The following is a 24,534-nucleotide window of genomic DNA, read 5'->3' on the forward strand; positions in this document are numbered from 1 at the left end:
TACTGCTGCCGTTACAGCAGATGGCAAGGGTAATTACTGCAGATTTCCAAGGGTTCGGCTCCTGATGTGTTTACCATCTGCAGTTTGCTCCATCGACCAAGAAAACAATCTGATCCAGGGCTCGATCTTGTGAAGCAGCTGCAAGATTAGTAATTGTATGTAAATCTTGAAAATACTGGCAGTAGTCATCCGGAAACTGTATGCAGTGAATGCACTGGATTAAAAAAAAATAAGGAGGCACTACATAAGGTCAAGCTGGAGATACAGGTGACTCACAGGCTAATGGAGGTGCAATGAGCATTTATCCTAAGATGCACACAGACGGAAGAGAACACGCAGATGGAGGAGCGTTTACCTGCTGAATGAATGATAAACACCATCTTTAGTTCTTTGGTTTTCTTCTAATTTGTGTCTGTTCTCTTCAATTTTTTTTTTGCGGACAAATAAATGTTTTACCTGTGCAACCCTCAAACTTACTTTAGCACCCCGTATAATCGAATAAACTATAAAGTCAAAAGCAAATAGGAAAATCTCTAAATGTATGATTATTTAGGAAACCATTTTACTAGGAATATTACTCATATACATATTCTAGAGCTCTTTTTAAATAAAAAAATGTATAATTTAGTGATTTTATGTCATTGTTTGCATAGCAATGGAGATGCTAATAGTACTATAACGTTGACCTTGTTTGGGTTAAGTTGCAGTGCAAAAAGCTGCCACAAGCAATCAGTTAATGGGCATTTTTCAGTAATAAACTGACTTGGGTTGAGATTATAGGCAGCCAGCTAAACAAAACAAAATACAGTCCTGAATACAGTCAGTTAATCTCATATCCAGCAGTTGTGATCAGGATGGTTAAGGTCAGGTTGTAGGAAAAGGTTATACACCAAGAAAATATCATCTTAATCTTCCTGACCTTTTTAGTGCACAGCGTTGTCAGTGGTGATAGCATATTTTATACTGAAGAGAAAAAGATTTAGAGTCTGATAGTCTTCAATGCTTCATGCACTGGTTGCAGCAGCATGAAGCTGTGGGTCTGCTATTTTTTTTTAGCATATTTAATCAAGAATCATTACTGTCAGGAAATCATAAAACTTGTAAAAAATTTGGAAACTTTGGAAAAATGAAAAACTTATGTCTTAGAATGGTCTAGTCAAAGTCCGGACTATCTATGAATTTGGGGAAAGACTTGGAAACCAATCCATCCAATTTCATTGGTATTTTGAATTATTTTGGGGGAAAAAGTATATGGAAAAAATAAATAAATAAATAAAAAATCGACAGGTGTGCAAAGTTAGAGACATCATAATAGACTAGATGGATTTTTCAGAGTATTAACTCTGGGCTCTAAGTACATGTATATTTAGAACTGAAATAGAATTTTTGTGGTGAAACAAGAAAATCCAAAACTTTCCTTCCACCTAAGGCCCCTGTCACACCTTGTGGTAAACATCAGCTTAATAATGCAATCAAATAAATCTTTATATGCAGACCGGGCGCATTGCTGCATTCCTCAGGACACTGGCATGTGCATCATTTAATGGGGATTATGATGCCGTCCGTTATGCATAAGTTTGGCTGTCGTTGGACATGCTCTGGACTCATTATGAATACTCTATGTATATAGATATCCAAAATGGAAAAAATACATAGAAAGTTCAGCATCCGGCATACGCTGGCTGTACACGGTCCTAACAATGATGCAGCACTTTTTAGTGGCACTGAGACTGAATGGCATGAACAATATTTGAAGCACGCTTAAAAAGAGCACAAAACAGACCGTGTCAGAGTCACACACACCCAATTTTATCTTTTTATTCAGTGATAAATAACTTCCTATCAACATAGGCTTTATGTGTAGACATCCGATCAAGGCAAGAAACAAATTAGAGGGCACACACGTTGCCACCATTAGAAAATAATAGCAGAAAAAACAAAAAAAACAATGAGGTAAGAAGTTCTTTTTTTATACATCTGTGGTGCTTCTATGTCTGTTACCTATACTGTTGAACGCACAGTGCTCCCTAATACAGAAATCTTGCCTTTTATGTGTCTGTACATTATAAAACAGAAGTAGGCCATGGCACAATACTAGACCAACCAGAGGCAGAGTGTATAGCTTAGCAGTACACATCATGGGGCCGAGAGTCAGAGAAGCAGAGCAGGAAACAGAAATAGAAAAGTCGCTAATACTTAGCAAAAAGAGAGACTGTGACTGCTTCAACACACAAACACACACTGAGGATACACGTGTCTCACTATCTTATGCACTCCCAGGCCTTTAGTGTTTAAAAAATAAAGAATTACACAACCTTTGAGGATGAAGCTAGTATCCAAACATGGATTTAATTATAGATGATCAGTGTTAGCATCAGCGACTTAATTTTTAAAGCTTCTGCAAATGTTTATAGATCACTCTAATTTCTGAGATTAGAGACATGGGCAAGAATATTTAGCAAAGACAGAGGAATGATCTATAAAATTGGTAAGTAAAGAGCACATAACAAATAAAATTTTCAGGATTAGATTGGTGTATCACTCACTCCAAAAGTTGATATAAAGATAGGCATTTGTCCAATTATTAGAGTGGGTGATTACAGAACATTAATCACAATCTTGTCTCTTAATTGCTTAAATCAATTATTACTTTAGATTAATCAGGAAGTCTGGGAGGAGAGGGAATTCGTAACACTGTAAAGGGACAAAATGTGTTTTGCTAAATTCTGTTTTAAAACAGGGCTATAACATGTAAGGGGGATATGAAATAGCAATAATACTAAATATGGTTTTGACAAAACAGATCATAATGACAATATTTTCTTTCATTGTTTGCATCTTAAAATCTCAATTAATAGTTACTTTCAGTGAGGAGGAGCATTTATTGGTCTTTAGAACAGGCCAAATTTATTATTGCTGTGAAAAAATGTCATGCATAGAATTTAAAAGCAATGTCCCTACCAGATAATACTGCAGACAAGCAATCCTATGCCACTGGATTGAAACACTCATTGATGACCAATCGAAGGGCAGTGAATCCCAAGGTACTCAGAGCCACAGCTCATTTAGGTTTAAAGTAATCTTTTCATTTGACTGTTTTTGGAATGTTCAAGCAAGAATCCCAAAAGAATCTCCAGAAGGGAAACAGTAGGCCTTCTATCTTCATAGATGAATGGTCCAAATGTCCCTTTTGTTCTGAATCTTCCCAAAGTTTTAATACCTTTAGAACTTAAGAGGCCAATTTTTCATCTTAAAAACATTTTAGGACGGACAGAAAGCTGCAGCAACATATATTTTTATCTTATTTACTTATAAAAGGAAAGAAAGGGGAGAAAATGTTTTGGTTTCTTTTAATGAAAATTTATATAAATAAAACCTATATCCAGGTATAAAAAAAACTACCTTTAATATTCCAGATTTAGAGTACATTCTTCTATTTCTACTTTGTGAATTTGAATATGGCTAAATAATGCTGATTATAAAGAATTTGTGATTGCTGGAGCTAAAATGTATAATTTTAAAATGGCACAGACATACCAAGTATAAATTACTTTTTTAAACAATCTCAATTAATACCAATTATTTCCCAAGGAATTACAGTAGCTTTCCTAACAAAGTTGATTAACTCTACCTTTCCTAAAAGTCTAATACTGTGATTTAAAAAAAGGGCCAAAGGTTAGGGATTCAACTTTGAATTGCAATGGCTTTAAAAGCTGTTACAGTTCAGTCTTATTGAATACTGTTTAATTTAGCCAAATAATATTTACATGGAAGCCCTGAGGAAGCATAAGCTAATATCCAATGAGGAAAAAAGCCCAGAATGGACTTTTATTTTAAAAACAAATACGGTAGAAGTGGGAAGTCTGAAAATTAAACTAAAGAATTAAAAAAAAAGGAATCAAATGATACAGAATCAAATTTTAAAATTGATTAATATGCATGTTCACCCTGCTGCTTTTCTTGTAATAGCTTGTTATTTTCAGGCTTCAACACTGCTGCCTAGAGAAGGTCTGCGAAACGTGTTCTGGCAAAAGCAGACGTGTTATCTCACAGGCAGCTTTTGGAAAGTGTCTAGAAAGTTTCAGGCTGCAGTGTGAACACTTTTAAATAAAACCAAGTGGAGACACTTCCTGTTTATATTCTGAAATCAGAAGACATTTAAAAATGGAACAACAGAAGTTGGTTAGGAGGAAAATACTTGATATGGTTGTTTACCATTAATACTTCATGGACTTTTACATATCATCATTAGTTGGTTTTTAAGAGGATTTAATGTGAAAGACCAAAACAATGTAATCCTTTATAGTAATTTTGAAGGAAAACAACATGGCTTGCTGAACTAAAAAATAAATTCCTTAAAAAGTTTGTAAGCATTTGTATTCAGCCTCGTTTGCTCTTATACAAAATAAAATCCAGAGCAAATAGCTGCCTTCAGAGGTTCCCTTATTAGTACAGAGTAGGACTGTAGCTAACGATTTTGCAAATCGATTACTCTGTGGATTTTTTTTCTCCGATTGATCAATTAATAATCGGATAGTCAAAAGTTCCTTAAAGAAAATTTCTAAAGAAATTAAAACAGGTGAAACTTAAACATTTCCACTTGAGGGGTGGATAGAGCATATTGAAAGACGAATTTTTTTTTTTTTTAATCTTAAATGCAAAATATTTATATATTTTTTTCAATTTTGATATAATTGCTGCTCTAAGTGGATAACTCGGTCAGCTAAAGTCATGTTTTACAGTCTCTATACTCAATTCAATGATTAATCAATAACTGAATTGGTTGAAAATTTTTTTCAATAATCGATTAATCACGATTAATCCGATTAATTGTTTCAGCCCTAGTTCAGAGTGTTTCTGTGTGTAGCTCCAGTGGTTCATCAAGGGCTCCAGATGTTTGCTGGAAAACAGAGAACACACAGCATCCTGAAGACGAATGGACACACTAAAGAAGTCCGAGGTGAAATTTTGAAGAGGGCTGGAGCTGAGTTCAGTCATAAAACTCCTTTACATCACCATTTCTCACAGCATGGTTCAAATCAACATCCAAAAATGTACCTAAATATCTCCATCATATGGGGGGGGGGGACTAGGATAATCTGTGGTAAAGACGGCTATTAATAATGGGGTTTTAACAGGAAGAAACTAATTACTTAAGAAAGAAAAAAAAAGTTTGTGCAGTTTCTTAAAAAGCTGACAAACAGCAAACAGGAGGAACAAGGCGTGCTGCTCAGATAAGAGCAGTTTTTAATTTTTGGCCTGCATGCAAACATTAGCTGCTGGAGAAAACCAACAGCTAAAATCATGTTTTAACACACTTTGCTAAAGAGAAAACATGAGAATGTTTTTCTTCAGCTGGGACATTGAAGTCAAGAAAGGTTAATGGAAAGATGGGAAAACCCAACTTCAAGTACAACAACCTTAACATACAGCCACAGTGGAACATGGCAGAGGCTGTATTGTTCTGTGGGGAGGCTTTAAATCAGCGAGGACAGAGAAGCTGGTCACAGTTTATGGGAGAATCTCCCACTTCACATTACGTCCATGTTTTGGTCACATCACATTAAATCTCCCTAAAACATGTTAAAGTTTGCGATTATAACCTAAAACATGGAAAACTTCTAGAGATACAAAGATTGTTGTACACCACTTTAAAAACTGTCTTTATAGTGTTTTAGTAAACTTTTTTGCAGTCGGATGTGTCCATTAAGTTTGGAACTGGGAGTGTAACAATCAACAGAGACACAGTGTGAATGTTGTGAATGTGTGTTTGTGCGAGCTGCTTTCACAGACGTCTCCAGCACTACTATGAAGCACAGTGCCATGCATGGACCTGACCTGCAGTCCCAGTGCCTTCACTGTTCTACAAAACATGACTAAAAAAAAAAACCTTCCCTGGCTCAATCATTTTCATTACCAAAGATTAAAGGAGAATACCACTGATTTTCAGCCTTTACATGTTTTTTTTTCTCCATAATTTTCTATTGGAAAAGTTCAGTACAGTCCATATTGTAGAAGTCCATCGCACCACTGCAGGAATATTATTTCCATTGTAAATGTAGCCATAAATTACAGAGATGAATTCCTGTTCAAAAAACGTATAGCTAAGGTGGTGGATGAGTATGACAGGTTTAATTAAGAAGTCCTAACGATTACTCTTCTGTAATATTTTTATGCATGGTCTGTGATTGAGTGGCATTCTCCTTTATGTAGGTTCACCTCCTGCTCTGAAACCCTTGGAGGTCCTAATAGGCTGGATAAGATGATGGGGAAGCACGCCTGCATCTATGTCTCACCCACAGCAGGCTGTGTGAAGCAAAACAGCTGCTCTCCTCAGCTGCACACCTGGAGCCGTGCAACACGGCAGGCAAAAAACACATATGTTCCTCTCACCTGATTCTGTTTAAACGATTCAGTTCTGAGAACCTAAACAATCCCAACGCTACTTCAGTGGAGAGGTGGTGGACCTGGAAGAATAAAGTAATAAATTGTACAGAAAAAAAGAAGAAACTGAAAACAGCAAAGAGAAGGTATAAATAGCAACCGATGCGGCCGTGATGAAGCAGATGCGTGTTGATGAGGAGGCTAAAAATCAAATCGAGGAGTGGTTGTAGTGGTCCTTAAGAGATGTGCGCCACCGTCCTTTGCTGCGGCTGCCATGACAGCGGCACATTGAGCACCCTTTCTTACAGAGCAACAACAGAGGGAGAAAGAGAGACGGCTGTATCTGAAATGATCAGCATTCAGCAGGGAACTGCGACAGCATCTCCCCTGTTGCACTCGCATCCCGTTTTAGTGTTCATTTAGTCATCTTTAAGTAGTTCTCCGTGGTGCTGCAGTCCCTTGAAACGTAAGGTCCGCACACTGTTGCTTTGAGGGCAAAAGTTTGTCGTTTTTTGATTTTCAGTCTAGTTTTGGGAATCCCATTATACTTTCAGAGCCTCTTGATTCAGTCCAGAGGCTGACAGTGAAAGAGTCCTCAGCCTGGGAGGCAAACCTTCCCTGCAAACAGCAGTCCCACTATGGTGAAGAAGATTGAAAGGACAAACAGCACGTATGAGGAGCCCACCACCGTGTTGTTGGGCAGCTTATATGGCTGACCTCCCACCTCGTTGATGTAGAAGCCTATGGGGAAGATGAGTGCCGCCATGCAGAACAGGATCACTGCAGGAAGGAGAAAGAGAGACCATTTGAATGAATTACAACTAGCTTGTTTTACAAACACAACACATTCAGACATCAATTGACCTAATTGTAGAATTAAATCTCCAGATCCATGAAAGTACATCATTGATTTGTTAACCATTACCAGAATGATCACAGGAATACAGCCATGATGACATTCAGAAGACGGGCTGTGTTTTTTGGTGCAAAAAGCAAAAACTGTTTAAACTGGTTCTGTACCAACACGGGTGGAAAGACCACTCAGTTAAAGGAATAGTACACCCAAAACATGATTAGCCTTCATTTTCTACTCACCCCCATGCTGAACAACACTCTGGAGTACTTTTTTGATATCTCAAATGCATCTGGAGATCTGGGAGGCTTCTTGCTGTCTGCTGACATTCAAATAATGGAGGTCTATGGTGACCGAGACAGAAAGGTCCATAAAAGTCCACAAAAACGTGTCAATATTCCTCCATACTGCTCGTCCAATGTATTCCAAGTTTCCTGAGTGGGTAGCATCCAGAATTTACTCGAAACGAAGTCATTTAGAATGTTTTTAGAGCATAAACAGTAGTGTATAGGATTTCCTGAAAGCGTGCACATGCGCGTTCACGAGTCTACCGAAGCCGGCAGACCAAACCAGCGCATTCAGCTCGGCAAAGAACTCATGCTCTTCCTCAACACTGAAGTCCTCAGACATTTTTCTTTCGTTGTTTCTTTCTTTGCACAGGTAAATGGCACATTTCTTCTTCTACGCTTGCATTATTGGAAGAGCAGACGCTGAATGCGCACTTCCATCTGGTTTGGTCTGCCGGCTTCCGTAGCGTCGTGAACGCGCCGGCGCGAGCTTTCAGGAAATCCTATACACTACTGTTTATGCTCTAAAAACATTCTAAATGACTTCGTTTCGAGTAAATTCTGGATGCTACCCACTCAGGAAACTTGGAATACATTGGACGAGCAGTATGGAGGAATATTGACACGTTTTTGTGGACTTTTATGGACCTTTCTGTCTCGGGCACAATAGACTTCCATTATTTGAATGTCAGCAGACAGCAAGAAGCCTCCCAGATCTCCAGATGCATTTGAGATATCAAAAAAGTACTCCAGGGTGTTGTTCAGCATGGGGGTAAGTAGAAAATGAAGGCTAATCATGTTTTGGGTGTACTATTCCTTTAAGGCAACATCAAAAACAGATTACAGTTCAAAATGCACTTCTGTGGTTTCCTGAGACTGCAATGACATAGTTTGTGAGTGTTTTTGTTATTGTGAAGGAAAAATAGCATGCAAGCAGGTTGGAGAATCATGTTTCAGTATCTTGAATGAGAGACCGGGCCACTTTACAGAATAATCCGTTTTTCCATTGCCACTCAAAAGCTTAGGGCTTTTGTAAATACGGTTATGAAGCAACCATTAAAGAGAAGGACATAGCTTTGAAATGGATAAACATACAACCAACGTGATTACTAAGTGGCATAAAGACAATAAAGCCAATGATGTACAGCTGATCTCAGCCTTGGAGAAAGTTAGAACAGAAGCTGTAGAGGTGAGTGGGACTAAAGCATCCAAACACATCAAAGATAAAATACCAGAAAACTACTGAAAAAACAGGATGAAACTATACAGTTTGAAATACTAAGGAAATGACTGCAAATATATGAAGTAAAAAAAAAAAAAAGTTACAAAAAGTTCTGAAACTTTATCATTCTGGTATTTTATACAGCCAAGCTTGCTTATCTTAACTTGACATAAACTGCAGAAGTTTAGTCTGATTTAAGGCCAGAAAATGAGAAGTAGTAGTTTCAACAATCCAGTGTAAAAACACATTTGATTTTAACAGCAAATTATTTGGTATCAACATCACCATGATTCTGAAATGTTGCATATGTGGGAAAACAAAATGTTGAAAAGCGAAGACTGACTTTCATTTGTTCATTTTCACAGAAATTTGTATTTATTATTACTTTTGTCAGATTTAACTTATTTCTTTGACATTTGTGGGTTTTTCTTTCATTAAACAAGGGGTGCCAATATTTTTGTACATATGGTGTAATCAATATTTGTTGGCCTATATGCATTTTTTTTTTTACTATGTAAACAAAATATATATACATTTTGAGGTTCGGTTTTACAGAACAGCTTTTTTTAGATATTCTCCGGAAACCTTGAAACTCTGCCCCAGCCTTCAAATGTTTCTCTCTCTGTCTGCTGGCTGGGCAGGAGTGTTTATGGTCACCTGCCTGCAACCACAGTCAGGGTGAGTCAGTGTGAAGCAGAATAGGCGGATGGTCCAGGTTTTCATAGCACTGACACAATATCCTATGCTAGACGATTTTTAATTTTTTTTAATATATATATATATATATATATATATATATATATATATATATATATATATATATATATATATATATATATATATATATATATATGTGAATATGTGTTGAAAACGTAGTTTCTGCAGCCATTGTGCTCTATAGAATTCAGTGCATCGCCCTGATTTCAGCATAATTCGTGTAACCAGATTTTGTTATGAAATGCGCTTGTGAGAACCCAGGGAGAAAGGAGCCTAGATGTCAGTCAAAGTGCAAATTGACTCAAAAAATTAAAGATATCCGCCTTATTTTAGCTTAGCAGTGACAATTTTAATTGTAACAGCCCACTATGTTAAAAAAGCCTAGTTTTAGTAAGAATCCTGAACTAAGACATAAAACAAAAGCCAGTTTCTTTTAGCTACTGGCTGCTAGGCTGGCCATGGACATCCATTTATCTTACCACAAGGCAAAGTGGCATGAGGCCAAATTTAGGTTTTTTATTTTACACTAACCCCACGTGTGTGGATCAAGGTTCCTTAATTTTAATCCTTGAGTTCCGGTCTCCTGCACCTTTTAGATGCGTCTGCGATCACACCTGAATGGAATGGCTGACTCATCTCCTCAGCGTGCGGTCAAGTTCTGAGTGTCTTACTAATGACCTTAATATTTTTCCTCAACAAAAACAGCATGCTGACAGCTATCACAAAGACACCTTTTCCTCCGACTGATTTTCTGATCAACACTCTGTATTGTCCATTTTATTTAGGGTCATTATTTAGTTTCCCTTTGGAATAAATAAAGCATTTTGGAATTAAATATCAATATCTTGAATGTTTGCATATATTCTACCATGACTTTGTCTTTTATGAAACTTTTCTTGTTTTATTTTGAAAGCTTAGACTGCTTCTGATAAGAGGTGCAATTATTGACTCTTTACCACAGATGCCCATGAATGTGCCTCATTATAAATGAATCCAACCTTCGTAAGGTTATTTCTTAGACACTATTGACATTTAAAAATATTTATTATATTGCTACATTTAAAAAAGCTTGTTGATAAGAGTCTTGAATTTGCAGTATAAAATTAGAAGGGATTAAACTGGATTTTATTTAAGTTTAATTCCTAAAAACTGTCTATTCCTTGCCATTATTGCTCATTTCACATTATGCTAAGAGCTTAGAAGAAGCTGCAAACCAGCTGTTATCTGTGGGTGGATTTTTAAAAAGATGAGCTCCTTTTAAATTTGGAGTTCACTGTACTCAGGGTCCTGAATATTAAACCTGCCTTAAAGGACTCCTTAGAGTGAGAGACTTAAAACAGCTCTATGAGGTGAATTTAACTCCCTTGCTAATATTCTACATCTATTTATTGAATAACGTATAACCAAAGCCTCAAGACAGTCAGAAATAAGATTAAAGGGATAGTTCGGGATTTTTGACATGAATCTGTATGGCATCCCCATCACCAGTGTCATGCAATCACACTGACTTACCCCTGGCAGCATCCTGTGAGCAGAGTTCTCGTCCAGCTTTGGTCAAGCCGAAAGTAGTCCGGCAGGTTTGCTAGACCCAGCGAAATAAAACGTTTCTCTTCCCAAAACATTATGTGTTCAAAAGAGCGATATTTTTGCATCCCAAAAACATTGTAGTGGAAAAAGTCACACGTCGTTATCACTTGGTCCTATTTTCTCTCTGTTCGTATCAGTGCGCGCGACACCATGACCTGACAGCTAGGGCCTACTAACCTGACAACAGCCAGATGCATGTCTCGCTCCGCCCAGCTAGGAGCTAGGCGTTTTTGGGATGCAAAAATATCGCTCTTTTGAACACATAATGTTTTGGGAAGAGAAACGTTTTATTTCGCTGGGTCTAGCAAACCTGCCGGACTACTTTCGGCTTGACCAAAACTGGACGAGAACTCTGCTCACAGGACGCTGCCAGGGGTAAGTCAGTGTGATTGCATGACACTGGTGATGGGGATGCCATACAGATTCATGTCAAAAATCCCGAACTATCCCTTTAAAGGCAGAAATAAGAAAACTGTGTCTGTGCTTTCACTGAGCTTTTTCCAATATAAAACGAATTAAGAGAAATTACCCGAGACAATGTTTATAAATTGTTTAAATATATTCATAATAAAAATAACAATAACTATAAAATCTTATAGTTTACAGGTTTATCCTCTTGACCAATACATTTTGTAACTAACAATTGAAACAGATACAGATTCCCAGACGGATTAATCATAATTAATAAATTATTGAAATAATTGTCAAATATTTTAGTGATTGATTAATCGTTAACTGGAGTTTAGAGACTCTAAAATATGTCTTTAGCTGACAGAGCAAACCACTTAAGCAGTAATTATATGAAAAATTGTTAAAAAATCCCTTTAGGATAAAAAAATGTTTTTTCCTCTGTCAGTGTGATCTATCCAGAACTCCTCAAGTGGACATTTTTAGCTTCACCTGGTTTAATTCTGTAAAACATCTTCATTAATTAACCTTTGGCTATCCGATTATCCGATAATCAACAAATTATTCAATTTGCAAAATAATCATTAGTTGCAGCCCTGGTTTATATTGTAAAGGGGATGCATTAAGTGCACTGGACCGGCCAATCTTACCGAAACTGAATTTCTCTTTGGGGATTAATAAAGTATAATTGAATTGAAAGCAAAGGTGAATCTTCAAAACAAAACAAAAACTATTGATCTGTAAGAAAAACAGGGAAAACGCACCTAGCAAGGGTAATCTAATTCATGCTAGACATTTCCATGGACAATAACAGATTTAGAACCAGGGATGCTTTAAGAGTGCTGAACCAACGCTCCATCTCACAGTCGATATACACAGATGGTCTATTAACCCTTTTTGCAGAAACAACCAGCCTTTTCAATGATTATAATGGCTCTTTCTTGTGTGATTGAGTGTTGAAGGGGAAAAAAATCATGAGTACACAAAATGGAATCAAAAAAACTAAATGACACACACACACACACACACACACCCCACTATTCCTTCAGTTAACCAGCAAATCAATGGGTGCCACTGGATATATAATTATACAATAATTATTATGAATCATTACTGATCGTTGCATTATTGAATAAAAAAAACAAAACAAATACTCACATGTATAAACTGGTTAAATATTCTAAGGATACATGATTAGGTGGAAAAATCTAATAAAGCTAAATCAAAACAACATATTAAATCAGATGATCAGAGATTGAATTAATCGCATGTGAATAACTTTTCCTATATAAATGAGCAAAAGAAAAAAAAAAAAACTAAAGATTATTTCCCCTGAGTTGTCCGTTCTTGTGTGCGTTTATAAACATTTCAGGAATGAATCATAGATGTCCAAACAACCAAATTACTAATGTTTGACACATAAAGAAGCACGTGATCTTCAAAATGAAAAATAGATACAATTGAGACCAAAAATTTGCCTAATTTAATTTTACAAATAGGCCACATCATTGGGAATGTCATTCACAGTGGTGTTTTGGGGGGGGATGATGATTAACTTGATTATTGTGTTTATTTTAACATGTTCTGAAGTAAGTGTAATACTATGGCAGGTGGAATCTGTAGCATTTAAAAAAGTCAAAGTAATGATGAAATCACTATAACAGCCATTTCATATGTTGTCTTTGAAAAAAGCATCATCTAAATAGGAACAATAGTTGGGTTTTCCCAAACATTTAGATGTTGATATTTATCCATCTATAATAATGTTGCTGCTAAAACCAACATTAGAAATAAACTTAGTGTCGTGAAACAAAATAAGATAATTATAATGAAGACCTTATGAAATGTAAGGAAGAGAGAGCAGCTGCTTTCTGCACTCAGCCTCTATGGCTGATTGATTATCTTTCACACCATGCAAAGGGTCAAAGTTCAACAAACCTGAACTTTGACAGTTGCAGGCATGCAGTTCTGAAGTTTCTGCACTACTTTGGGTGGGTGGAGCAGGTCAGACTAGACAGCGAAAGGTTGGAGCGCTTCATGACATCTCTACTGCGCTTGGAGCATTTTTAGGATGTGCTTTTTATTTTGTTCCCTCATTGAAAGAGTTGCTTGGTTGTTGAGTAAAAAAAAATACTGTGAGCAGATTTCAGAAAAGCTAGTTGTTCTTAGCTTGTGGTAAAAACGTGGCTCTACGTTCTGTATCAGGTTTTTTATATGTTGAGGTGCAGAAGATTTTATGCTGCATTTATTTTTTTATTATTATTATTCAGATGTAGGGGGTTTCACATTGTTTTGAGGCTGGAAACAGTGTTTTCTACCAGCGCTGCTGCGGTCATATTTAGCCGTCAGACGGAGCTGTGATGCCTCCATGTTCTTCAGGATCACTCTCCTTGTCTAAGCTTAAACTGGCCGATGGTTCGACCACACAAGTTCCAGACTAGATGTCCTGGAACAATCAGTTTTTACATCCATCTTCATTATAGAATGTTGAGCTAGCACCAAAGGTGTTCTCCCTCTGACGTCAGCATGCAGAGATTGATTTTTACTGGCTATAAATCAGAGTGCTGCTACTAAATCTAGGACATTTATGTTAAAAGACAAGCCTGTTTGATTCCTAATCGCACAGAATCACTTGGTATGTCCTGCTGCAGGATTTTAATGCCAAATTAGATTAAATCAAAATCAACAATTTAAAGCTCAACACAACTCCTATTAAATGTTACATAACAGGCAAGGACTTCATATGCAAAGATGCATGCATTAGGTCACATTTATGTGCAAACATGTTGCATCTATGCTTAAGGTAAAAAAAAAAAAAACTCCAATCATAACAGTCGACTAACAGCAAACAACAAGCAGAATCAGCTGGAGATGATTGCTAGGAAGGAATATGAAGAGAAATAAAGAGCAATTTGATTTACCAATCCCTAAATGACCATTTTCACTCAGATTTAAACATTCATGAAAAAAGAACAGCTTTTGATAGCTGGAGTATGAAATTAGAAAAATATGATTTCCTGGAATACATATTACAGAAAAGAAACAGTTATAAACACAGCTCAACAGCCCATTTAGAAACGGATCACCCTGGGATATTTATTTCAGAGATGGTGAATGGATTTATTTGTGAGGATAAAGGGCGTTCTGTAGCAGTTCGAATGTAAACAGCCAGTGCTATCCCAGTATCTGCTCAACATCGATGTCTTAGAGCTCTTGGCATAAATGGCATTGCTCAAAATGCCAAAGGTCGCAAGTTGATGAAACGCAGTAGAGAAAAAAGGAAAAGAAGAAAACAGGTAGGTGTATACACCACTGGCCAAAAGTATACCCCACTTTTCCAGCTTTTCCCCACTTTTATCATTATTTACCGTATTTTCACGACTATAAGGCGCACTTAAACGTCTTTTTTTTCCCTCAAAATGTGCGGTGCGCCCTTTGGTGCGGTGCGCCCTATGTGTGTTGTAACTGCGACTTTTGAGACCACCTCATTGAGGAGATGATGAAAGAGTGGCTGAATGTAAGGAGACCAGGTGTTTTTTTTTTCCAATCATCACCATCGCTGTTAATATGTGACTCCATGCGTGCCCATCTCACAGCTGATGTGAAAACATGGGGAAACAAATTAACGCTGTGCTCGCTGTTCAACCGCTCGACATCGGTGTGAACCGGACCCAGCAGGTGCAGCAGAAGCAGCGAGTTTACATGCAAAGTCAATGGTTGACGCGCGTATAGGTGCAGCAAAAGGTCCCGCAGCCTTTAAGCATCTGACGCGCCGCCAACGCGCTGCTGCTGCTCGAGATGGAAAAATTGAAGTTTTGCTGCTGGACACGCCGCATCAACCAATCAGAGAAGCTGATCTGGGAGCTGACAGCGAGACAGACACATCGCTCTGATGACATATGATATTAACGCAAAGAAAAGGGCTGGATGAATGAGGAGATGATGAAAGCGTGGCTGAGGGAGGTATATGTTAGGAGAACAGGTGTTTTTTTCCACGCATCACCATCGCAGTTAATCTGTGACTCCATGCGTGCCCATCTCACAGCTGATGAGAAAAACATGGTGAATCAAATGGATGCTATGCTCGCCGTTATCCCGGGAGGTCTGACAAAGGAACTTCAACCGCTCGACATCGGTGTGAAGCGCCCGTTCAAAGTAAGGCTGCGAGCGGCGTGGGAGCGATGGATGACCGACAGAGACCACAGTTTCAGGTTAAGTGGAAGGCAGCGCCGGGCAAGTTACGCCACCGTTTGCGGATGGATTGTTGATGCTTGGACTAACGTGTCTGCTGGCTCTGTTGTTCAAGCTTTCGCAAAAGCCGGCATTATTTCTGAGGAGCCGCGCGGCACGGAAAGTGACTCTGACAGCGAAGATGGGAAATTGGCATGTCTGATTTAGCACAGCTGTTTAATTCAGAAACAGAGGATGATGACTTTGATGGGTTTGATTACTACTCTGTAATAAATACATTAATAAAGCACAATCATACTCAGTTTTGCTCCCGCTCTATTTTTCTACCTGAAAACTTAATTCAACAGCAGCCTCTGGGCCGGGTCTCCTCCTCTTCACCGTGGCGGCTGGCAGGTGTTTTTTCATCTAAATAATCTAAATCTTGCAGCTATATTTGCTGTGATCAGTGGGAATAAAGTAGTTTTAATATGTTTTTAAGTGAGAAAGTCCACCTGAAAACTTCATAATTGCAGTCAGTTCATCCAGATTATCTATTTCTGTCGGAGGCGCTCAGACCCCCACATACCAGCGGTGCACCGACAGCAGAAATCCCTTCAACAGCAGCCTTTAGGTAGCCTCCAGATTCACCGCGGTAGCTGGCAGGCGTTTTTCATCTAAATAATTTTAGCTGCAGGCTTATACCGGTAATAAAAGCGAACAAATTCCGTCGGCAGGTTTCAGGATTTTAAGTTAATTTAGGAGTGACCACAGCGCTGTGTCATCTGCAATGTGTCTGTCTCACGGCCAGCACCCATGTTTGATTAATACTTTGTAATAAATACATGAATAAAGCACAGTCATACTCAGTTTTGCCCCCGCTGTATTTTTAAATACGCAGTAGAGGTATTTCCAGGTAGTAGAGGACATACCTGTATATAAAAAACGCGCCCTATAGTCCGGTGCGCCTTATGTGTGTGTTAAATACAGAAATGGGACACATAACTGAGAGTGCACCTTTTAGTACGGTGCGCCTTATGGTCGTGAAAATAAGGTAAGTTGGTATTTATATCCAATGATTACCTAAGACTGAAAAATAATGTAGATTTATAAAAAAATATATATATTTTTTTTTTTCTAGAAATAAAAAATAAAAATAAAAAAGGTTAAATAAGATATTCTGCAGAAATTGAGGTTGGTCAAGGCTTGTAAGCTGGTGCAAATTTCTACAGGATTTAAAACATTTCTTGATTGCTTACAACCCTCTCTTTCTGTCTGATTGCAGTGTTGAAACACTTTATGGTACCATACTTGCTAAGCATCAATTAAACAGCATTATACTGCGGGAAGTTGTGTGTTGTGACAAAAACATTGAGAAAAAGGCAATTATAGGGGAAAGAAAGTCAAGGTGTCAGTAACTATGTTTACATGCCGCACATTTTTCGAATGGTTTGGAAAGTATTCAGACTCAAAAACAAAAATAATCAGAATGTACCATTTAAATGGGCATAAGTAATATGAATAAAATGGATGATCAGACTAAAAATGTGTCATGTAAATTAGGATAGATTTTGTTAGAGCATCTAGCAACTCAAAGCGTTATTTTGCCCTGTTGACATGGGTAATAAGCTGATCCTGATGAGCGTTTACATGCATTCTGATCGGACTGTCCGTCCACATAAACCACCTAATAATCAGATTACAATTTGTCTTTATATGGATAAAAAAGCTATTGTGCTGGGTCAAAGGCTGTTGACGTGTACAAAGTGAGAGTTCTATCTGCTAATATGGCAACAACCAGACGGACAGATATTTGTTCATTTTCATCATTATAAGCCTGAAACTAAATAACATTTATTTACGAGGCAGAAATTGGTTGGTGATGAGAGAAAGAAACAAGCCAAGTCATGAAAATACAGCCTAGCATCCTTCAGCCTCTGCACAGAGTTAATTTAAGTGCATTTTCGTGATCTACTGGACATCTTAAAAGCCTGAGCTGATGACATGTGGTAATTTGCACACTTGCTGCTGGTTAAACTACAGTACAGCTTATCAGCTCCTCTAAGCGACGGAATCCTTCAGGTTTTTATGGACTTCACATAATCAAGGCAAGTTTTCACATCAGGAGACTCTTTACCCCTTTAAAAGTAAAGCCATTTCTGTTCTTTATCAGTAAAGTTAATCTAATCCAAATCAGAGATCATCTGAAGATAAAAAACAATATCTACCTATTACTAAATGCAGTAAACCAATAGCAAACCAAATTACTTCACAAAAAAACAACAACAAAGAAATAAAAAAGTCATAAATCTGGTAATTTTCAAAATACTTTGGAAAGAATGTAAATATAACAGATGCTTTTTTACCATAAAAAAAAAAAAAAAAAAACTTCAAATAATCCCCAAGAGAATACATAGTTTTGATTGACTAATTACACAAATGAGTTAATTGCAAACCAAAACCTATTAAAACTACAGTTCAAAGAGTCATGTCTTTGTGATTCTGTCGGTTCTAGTTTCCTTCATGGCTATCTGAGATCAGGTTCTGAGGTTCAGAGAAAGCAGCTCTACTGATCAACCAGGACTAATCCACCAATAAAAAGCAGGCTTTTGGACAACATAAAAATGTCTAAACAATTATGCAGCAAATTAGTTTACAGGAGTCTGAAGATATCCAGTCAACAGTTCTTCAGTAGAGAACACAGAGCCCCCAGGATGTGCTAAAATAAAAAATGATTTTCCTTTTCGCTTACACAAACAGCTGTGTTAGTTTAAATGCATCCAAAAATGATCAGAGAAAACCTGCTTAACACAGCTGTAGGCAACAGCTGTAAGTGACCGTCAGTTATGAACTTTAACTAAAAGCGGTTAAAGACACTGATGTCTCTTAACAGCAATCATCATTCCGCACAGCTCTGTGTACTATAAATCTGTCAGATGGTAAATAAATGAAAAATATGAAAGAAGAGTCTGATGTGATTTAGAAACCCTTTCGCAACAATAAAGCAGTTTTTTTTTAGTTATTGTGTTCAACTCACATTTTTCCCGCAAAAACACCCAGAGGGGTCCTAATCAGCATGATGGTTTACATGACTTGGTCTGCATTTACAAAACACCACCCTTTTCTAACAAATGATTGTGTAATCTGGTTATAAAGTAAATATCATTTTTAGCTCCAAACATCTGACTTTGCTTTTTATCTGATTTTTTTCAGATGCAATTGGAAGATTTTTTTGCTCAATAAGCTCAGAACCAAGAAAATATGCAGAATTTCACATAAAGCAATTAATTCAACTCATTTAAAGGTATAGTGGAGGATGTTCTTTTTCAGGCTGGATCATCAAAATAAGCGGTCCTCCTTATTATCAATCATTCTGGTGATATGTTTATGTAAGGGGTCCTATGTGCTCGTCACCATTTTCACTTACCGGTGGTGAGTCTGACATAGCGGAAAAGTTGCAAATATTCTATTGGAAAGTAAGCTTGTATGAGCGATGCAAACAGCTACCTTTACACAGAATGTGCACGAGGAAGCATTTGTTTAATAGGCGTTCCCTCTTAGGATCAGGTACATGAATGTCCATGTTTTTTTTTTCTTTTTTTAAAAATTTTGCGTAACTGTTACTATAATTTGTTGCATATTTAACAAAAATAATATGAAAGGGATGCTGCAAAGTAATGCATTTGTATGATGTACCTTACAGTGATTTTAAATTGCAGGGCAATTTAACAACATTATGTTATATCAATGTTTTTAACTTTCGCTGTTTCAGAACTGCTGAAACTTTCCTTTAAACAATCGGGAGAGTATCCTTTCTCAGGTTGAATTCATATTTAAGTTTGCAGTTTGACACAATGATTACCTTAAGGTGGAGAGTAGATTTATCTCAATAAATTGAGCAACTTACAGTGTATATTCCCTTAAAGAAGATCCCAGAAACAACATCTCCATGACCAGAAAATTCTCCGGCTGTCTAGGAGTTCAACAGCCATAGTGACCGGAATCTTATTGCAGACCACTGCCGGTCAGCTGGCTGAAAGAAGGCAATTTTCTTTGGCTTCCAAACAAAAATGTGTCTGTTTGGATACTAAAGCTCCATCAGTCATTCATGTTATGATGACACCGTTTCCTAGCTAAGGGCAGCATGTCTGTAAAGCAGGGTGGCTACCTGAACTGATAGCCTGACTACTTCCTCAGCCAATTGGAGCTTTTTAGGTTTGATTTACAAAGTGCAGAACTGGAAGAGGGACATTTTCTTCTCAATGAGTACATAGGCACAATAGCCTGCATGTATCTATTCTATAGTTTTGCTAAAGTCTAGGAATCTGGTTTGAAAAAACATTACCGCAACAATCATTTTCCTAACTCATCTTTAACAGCAGGAATAATTTTGGCTCTCCTCGTAAATAAAACAGTTTGGCCTCACATCTGACAACAAATTGGTATTAAGCATGCCTTATTTCAGGTACATTAGTTGCTTTATTTTTTCATTCTTGTGTGTTGTTTTGCATAAAGCAATATGACCTACACAATATTATCTTGGTTCGTAAAAGATTTTTTATAAATGCATTTTCTTGGAGAAAAAAAACTTACACATCTAAAAAGAAAAAAAATCAAAAGAACAAAAAACACTAGGGTCTATCTTCTATTCCAATACCTCAACAGATTTTGTCATCTGTGGTAGTCATTGAATTTTCATAGTCTGCCCCTGTAGAGCCTGTCAATAAATAAATAATGAAATCTAAGTTTAAAAGATGGTAGCAAAAAAAAACCCAAAAAACAATAATATAATATGTCAAGAGCCAAATTTGGGTTATGGGTTAGAGGTAATTAAGTAATTTGGATATGGAGTTTATTGGATGAAATTTAAACCTTGAGTAAGTGTTTCTCTCTAGTTATAGCTCCAGCCGCTCAGTCAGATATTATTCTGCTGCATCTGAGCAGAATCAGATGAGATCATCCACCACTTGTTTCTGCCTTTTAAGTTTCTCAGGGGGCATTTTCAGAGCTTAGAGGACATTTAAAAGTGTAAATTTACCACGTAATTAAGGAGTGTTTAGAAAACAAAATGACATAAATCTGCAATAGAGGTGGCAAAGAAAGAATAACTATCTAAGTGTTGATTTTTTTCCAACTTCTCAAACCTCTTTTTCTTTTTGTGTCTGAGCAATTTAAAAGAAAACATGCTTCCAGCCTTTGGACAATAATCGAGCCATTGTGGCTTCACATACCACTGCTCCATCTGTATGAGAGTGCTTGAAGCTTCCCTCAACTGACTGACCAATCAAATTCCACCAACCCACACAGCTTTGTAAAATCAGCCCTGGAACAACGCATGTGATGGATGAGTTATTGTTGAGCACTCCAAGAGCATCTATACAGATACAGAAAAAAAAAAACAAAAAAAACAAAGAAGAAAGCTTTATGGCTGAAGAACTGTGGTCACCGGTATATAGTATACGTATTTAGTCACCAAACAAGCTGCATTCCGACATCAATCTGCTAACAAAATCAAGGCTTTATATACATAATTAAACATTGGTTAGTTTAAAGTGTTAAAAACAATTTAATTCAAGGTGTATTTTACGGTTTTGTTGACTCACTGCCAGTAAAGGCGATCCAGCGGGCATATTTGGTGGCTTCTCGACGCCAATGGGACGCTACAAGCAGTCCACAGGTGACTGTGAGGGATATGATGCCCATGATGATGAAAAAGAGCGTAGTGACCCACTCAGGGGGCAGCCGCGGCGGGATACAGGTCCGCTCTCGTCCGTGTATGGTTTGACACTGCCGGACAAGGCCGACTGTGAGGGCACCTGGAATGAGGGATAAAACATAAAGAAGTTTGCTTTAATTCCCTTATTCAAAGTATGAATAAAAGAATGAATTAATAAAAAGGAAAATAAAAAGGAAAGAAATAAGAGTTAAAGCTGATCTGTCCCAGTGGGTGTCATTTTTATTTTATTTTTCTAAAAGATCAACAAAAACCAAGGTCCTTTTCTTTTTTTTATATTTAATCTAATTTACAGCTGTTAAGGATGTGTTGTTTAAAAGCATTATTTTCATATTTTATCATGTTACAGGTACATACTTCAATGTATTTATTGTGACATCAATTCACACAAAATAACGAAAAAGAAAAAATGAATTAAAGAGAGAAAAAATCTCTTGAACCCCCTTGTACTCGAACAATCCTAAATTATACCAAGAGCTCACCCGTTAGTATAATAGATAAATATAGCTGTTCTGTTTGGGCCTCTAGGGGTTTTTAGATCACATCATAAAAGGCACCTCATAAGACAGGTTTTGGTAAGGTTAAAACCAAGGTTAGGTTATAAAAATATTAATACCCTAAGGGCCGGATCTATCAAAGGTTTGCGTGTATTAAAACGTGAGCTATTTCACTGCGCACGCTAAAAAATGTACAAACTGATCTATCAACAGCGTGCTAAAAGCATTTGGTCTTTAAAACGTGCTAAATAGCGCCTCTGATCCATTTAGTACTTTTTCTGCAATGAATATGCAATATGGGGCGTTTACACGCAAAAGTGCGTCTTGTGGGAGGAGAACATGTAAATATATTAATTTAGCACTCGCAAAGAGATTTATCAAACCTGAAAGCAATTTTGCTAACGCTATCTGACTCTATATTTAACACGTTTCAAAAGAAGGTGCAAATGGTCTGCATGCGTAATTGCGCACACATGGCAGCGGTTATTGTCGCAAGAAGGAGACATGGAAATAAAGCAAGGAGACGCAGAGAACGCATTTTTTCACTCCGTGTGAATATTTTTGCAATGAACGAGGAAACGATCATCAAAACATATCGTTTATCCAGCATCGCCATTTTGGAGCTGTTGGGGGAACTCCGAATGGATTTGGAGCCAGCCACAAGGAGGACCCACGCAATACCAGATATCACAAAACTCCTTGCAACATTGCACTTTTTTGCATCTGGGTCATTCCAGCGTACGGTTGCAGCGTGAGCTGGGATCTCCCAATCTCGTTTTTTCAGAAGTGCTGTCCGACGGGGTCGGGGTTCTCCCCCTGCGCCTGTGGAGCAACGTGCCAAATGCTGCGGGGATCTCATCCACAGTCACAGGCCAATACAAAACACCTGTTTTTTTTTTGTTTTTTTTTTACTGCAGCACATACCACCTTAGGGAATAAAGGTTGCCAATTTATAAATATATATATATATATATATATATATATATATATATATATATATATATATATATATATATATATATATATATATATATATATATATATATATATATATATTTACCCATTTATTTTTTTTGTTGGGGGTCACTGTAAGATTTAAATTTCTTAATGCACTAGTCTGTACAGACTACAAACTACTTTGCCGCAAACCACAAAACGCGCAAAACCATCATTTAAATAGGGCGTCTCCAACAGTTTTGCACCTTCCACCAGTTACGCAATCACTCTTGTTAAATCACCCGCAAACCATGGTTCAGCCCCTCGCGCAAAATTCCAGTTTGCGAGCGCAAATTACTGCACGCAAAATTGGATCTTGATAAATCCGGCCCTAAATGATGAAAATTTCAGAAAAGAGTACTGTACAACTGAAAACGTACAAAGAAATGTCCGCCCACCTAAACCAACCGACCAAGCAAGGGCAGAAGCCGCCAAGAGGCCAATGAGAACTTTGGAGGAGCTGCAAGGATCCACATTTCAGAGGGAAATAATCTGCTGAAAGGAAAACTGCTAATCCGGTACTTCAAAAGTAAATTTGGAAAAGTGGCAAAAATTCAATTTCACAAGTCTTTTAGGGAACACAGTTCACATGGAAAGAGACCAAATAGACCTTTTTGACCTGATGACATTCCGTCTCTAGATATGCAAGGCTGACCAAAAAAAAAGGCCCTAGATGACTTACAGCTGAAGCTGCAGAAAAATGTGGTGGTATGAAGTGCTGAATAAAAAGGCTGAACCCAGGTTCATGCCACACTTCCATGTTTTTATTTACATAAATATACAGAAAGCCTCGTCTCTGTTTCATTCAGCTCCATCGTAGTCTACATAATACATTTAAATCTGAAGTTACACAGCGGAAAAATGCTGGAAATGCTTCAAGGTATATAAATACTTTTGCAAGGCGTGTATCAGAATCTCAATCCCTGCAGGCTAAAAAAGCTAAAATACTTTGTGTACAGTCAGAAAGGACTGTTTCATACCAAAGAAAATGGAGCCAGCACAAATAAGGTGAAGCCAGAATGGGCAAAAAAAAAAGACGATGTTTTCCATCATCATCTTTCAATCATTGTTACCGAGAGCAACATTTTCCACACTTGCAGAAAAGGCGAAGATGAAATCAATCCTGCCAGTTACTGAATGCATCCCACACAGCGGTGTCATTTCCAGTGATACCGGGCAGAACTGCAGCAGCTCTAAAAGGCTCAGTGAATATGAATGTGCAAGCTGTCCAAACTCAGCTAAAACTACCGGATCGAACCATCTACTGTCTGGCTTTATCTTCCCAGAGCTTGGATAAAGTATATGGAAACTGCAAGCACACATCGAAATGCTCCACTGTACTTATCTATCATTAATCAAGACAAGCAGTTAAATGGATGCATGCATCCGAACTGAGTCATGAGACGAGCTGGTGCTAAAAGCAAACCTTTGCTTCTATCGAGGCATCTTATTCAATTAAAAGCACAACCTCAAGGGAATTTTCTACCTGAGTAAGCAGAACAGCTTCACTTTGCTCAGTGTTTACCTCCCTGCTGACCACAGGTCTTGTTAAACAAAAGCTGGACTTTCTAGGATACAGCAAAGGGCATGTAGTACTGGTTGAAAAATAATGAACAAAAACGTATATGTTTCACCACTATGCATTGGAGCTTGAAGTTTTTAGGGCACATAAGCTATAATGT

At 37.5% G+C, this 24,534-nt stretch overlaps 1 protein-coding gene across 1 annotated transcript in view; it reads right to left on the reverse strand.

Annotated features, from left to right (window-relative positions):
* Positions 1-4,647: 4,647 nt before the first annotated feature.
* mosmoa (modulator of smoothened a) overlaps positions 4,648-24,534 on the reverse strand; it is a 36,110-nt gene continuing 16,223 nt past the window's right edge. The window contains exons 2-3 of the mRNA XM_038307772.1: positions 21,229-21,441; positions 4,648-7,164 (exon numbers count right to left, since the gene is read on the reverse strand). Of these exons, the coding sequence (XP_038163700.1) occupies positions 6,980-7,164; positions 21,229-21,441 (398 nt within the window). The 3' untranslated portion in view covers positions 4,648-6,979. The remainder of the gene's footprint in view (positions 7,165-21,228; positions 21,442-24,534) is intronic.

The sequence above is a fragment of the Cyprinodon tularosa genome, unplaced genomic scaffold (assembly GCF_016077235.1).
Source record: "Cyprinodon tularosa strain WSP-4 unplaced genomic scaffold, ASM1607723v1 ctg62, whole genome shotgun sequence".
Lineage (NCBI taxonomy): Eukaryota > Metazoa > Chordata > Actinopteri > Cyprinodontiformes > Cyprinodontidae > Cyprinodon > Cyprinodon tularosa.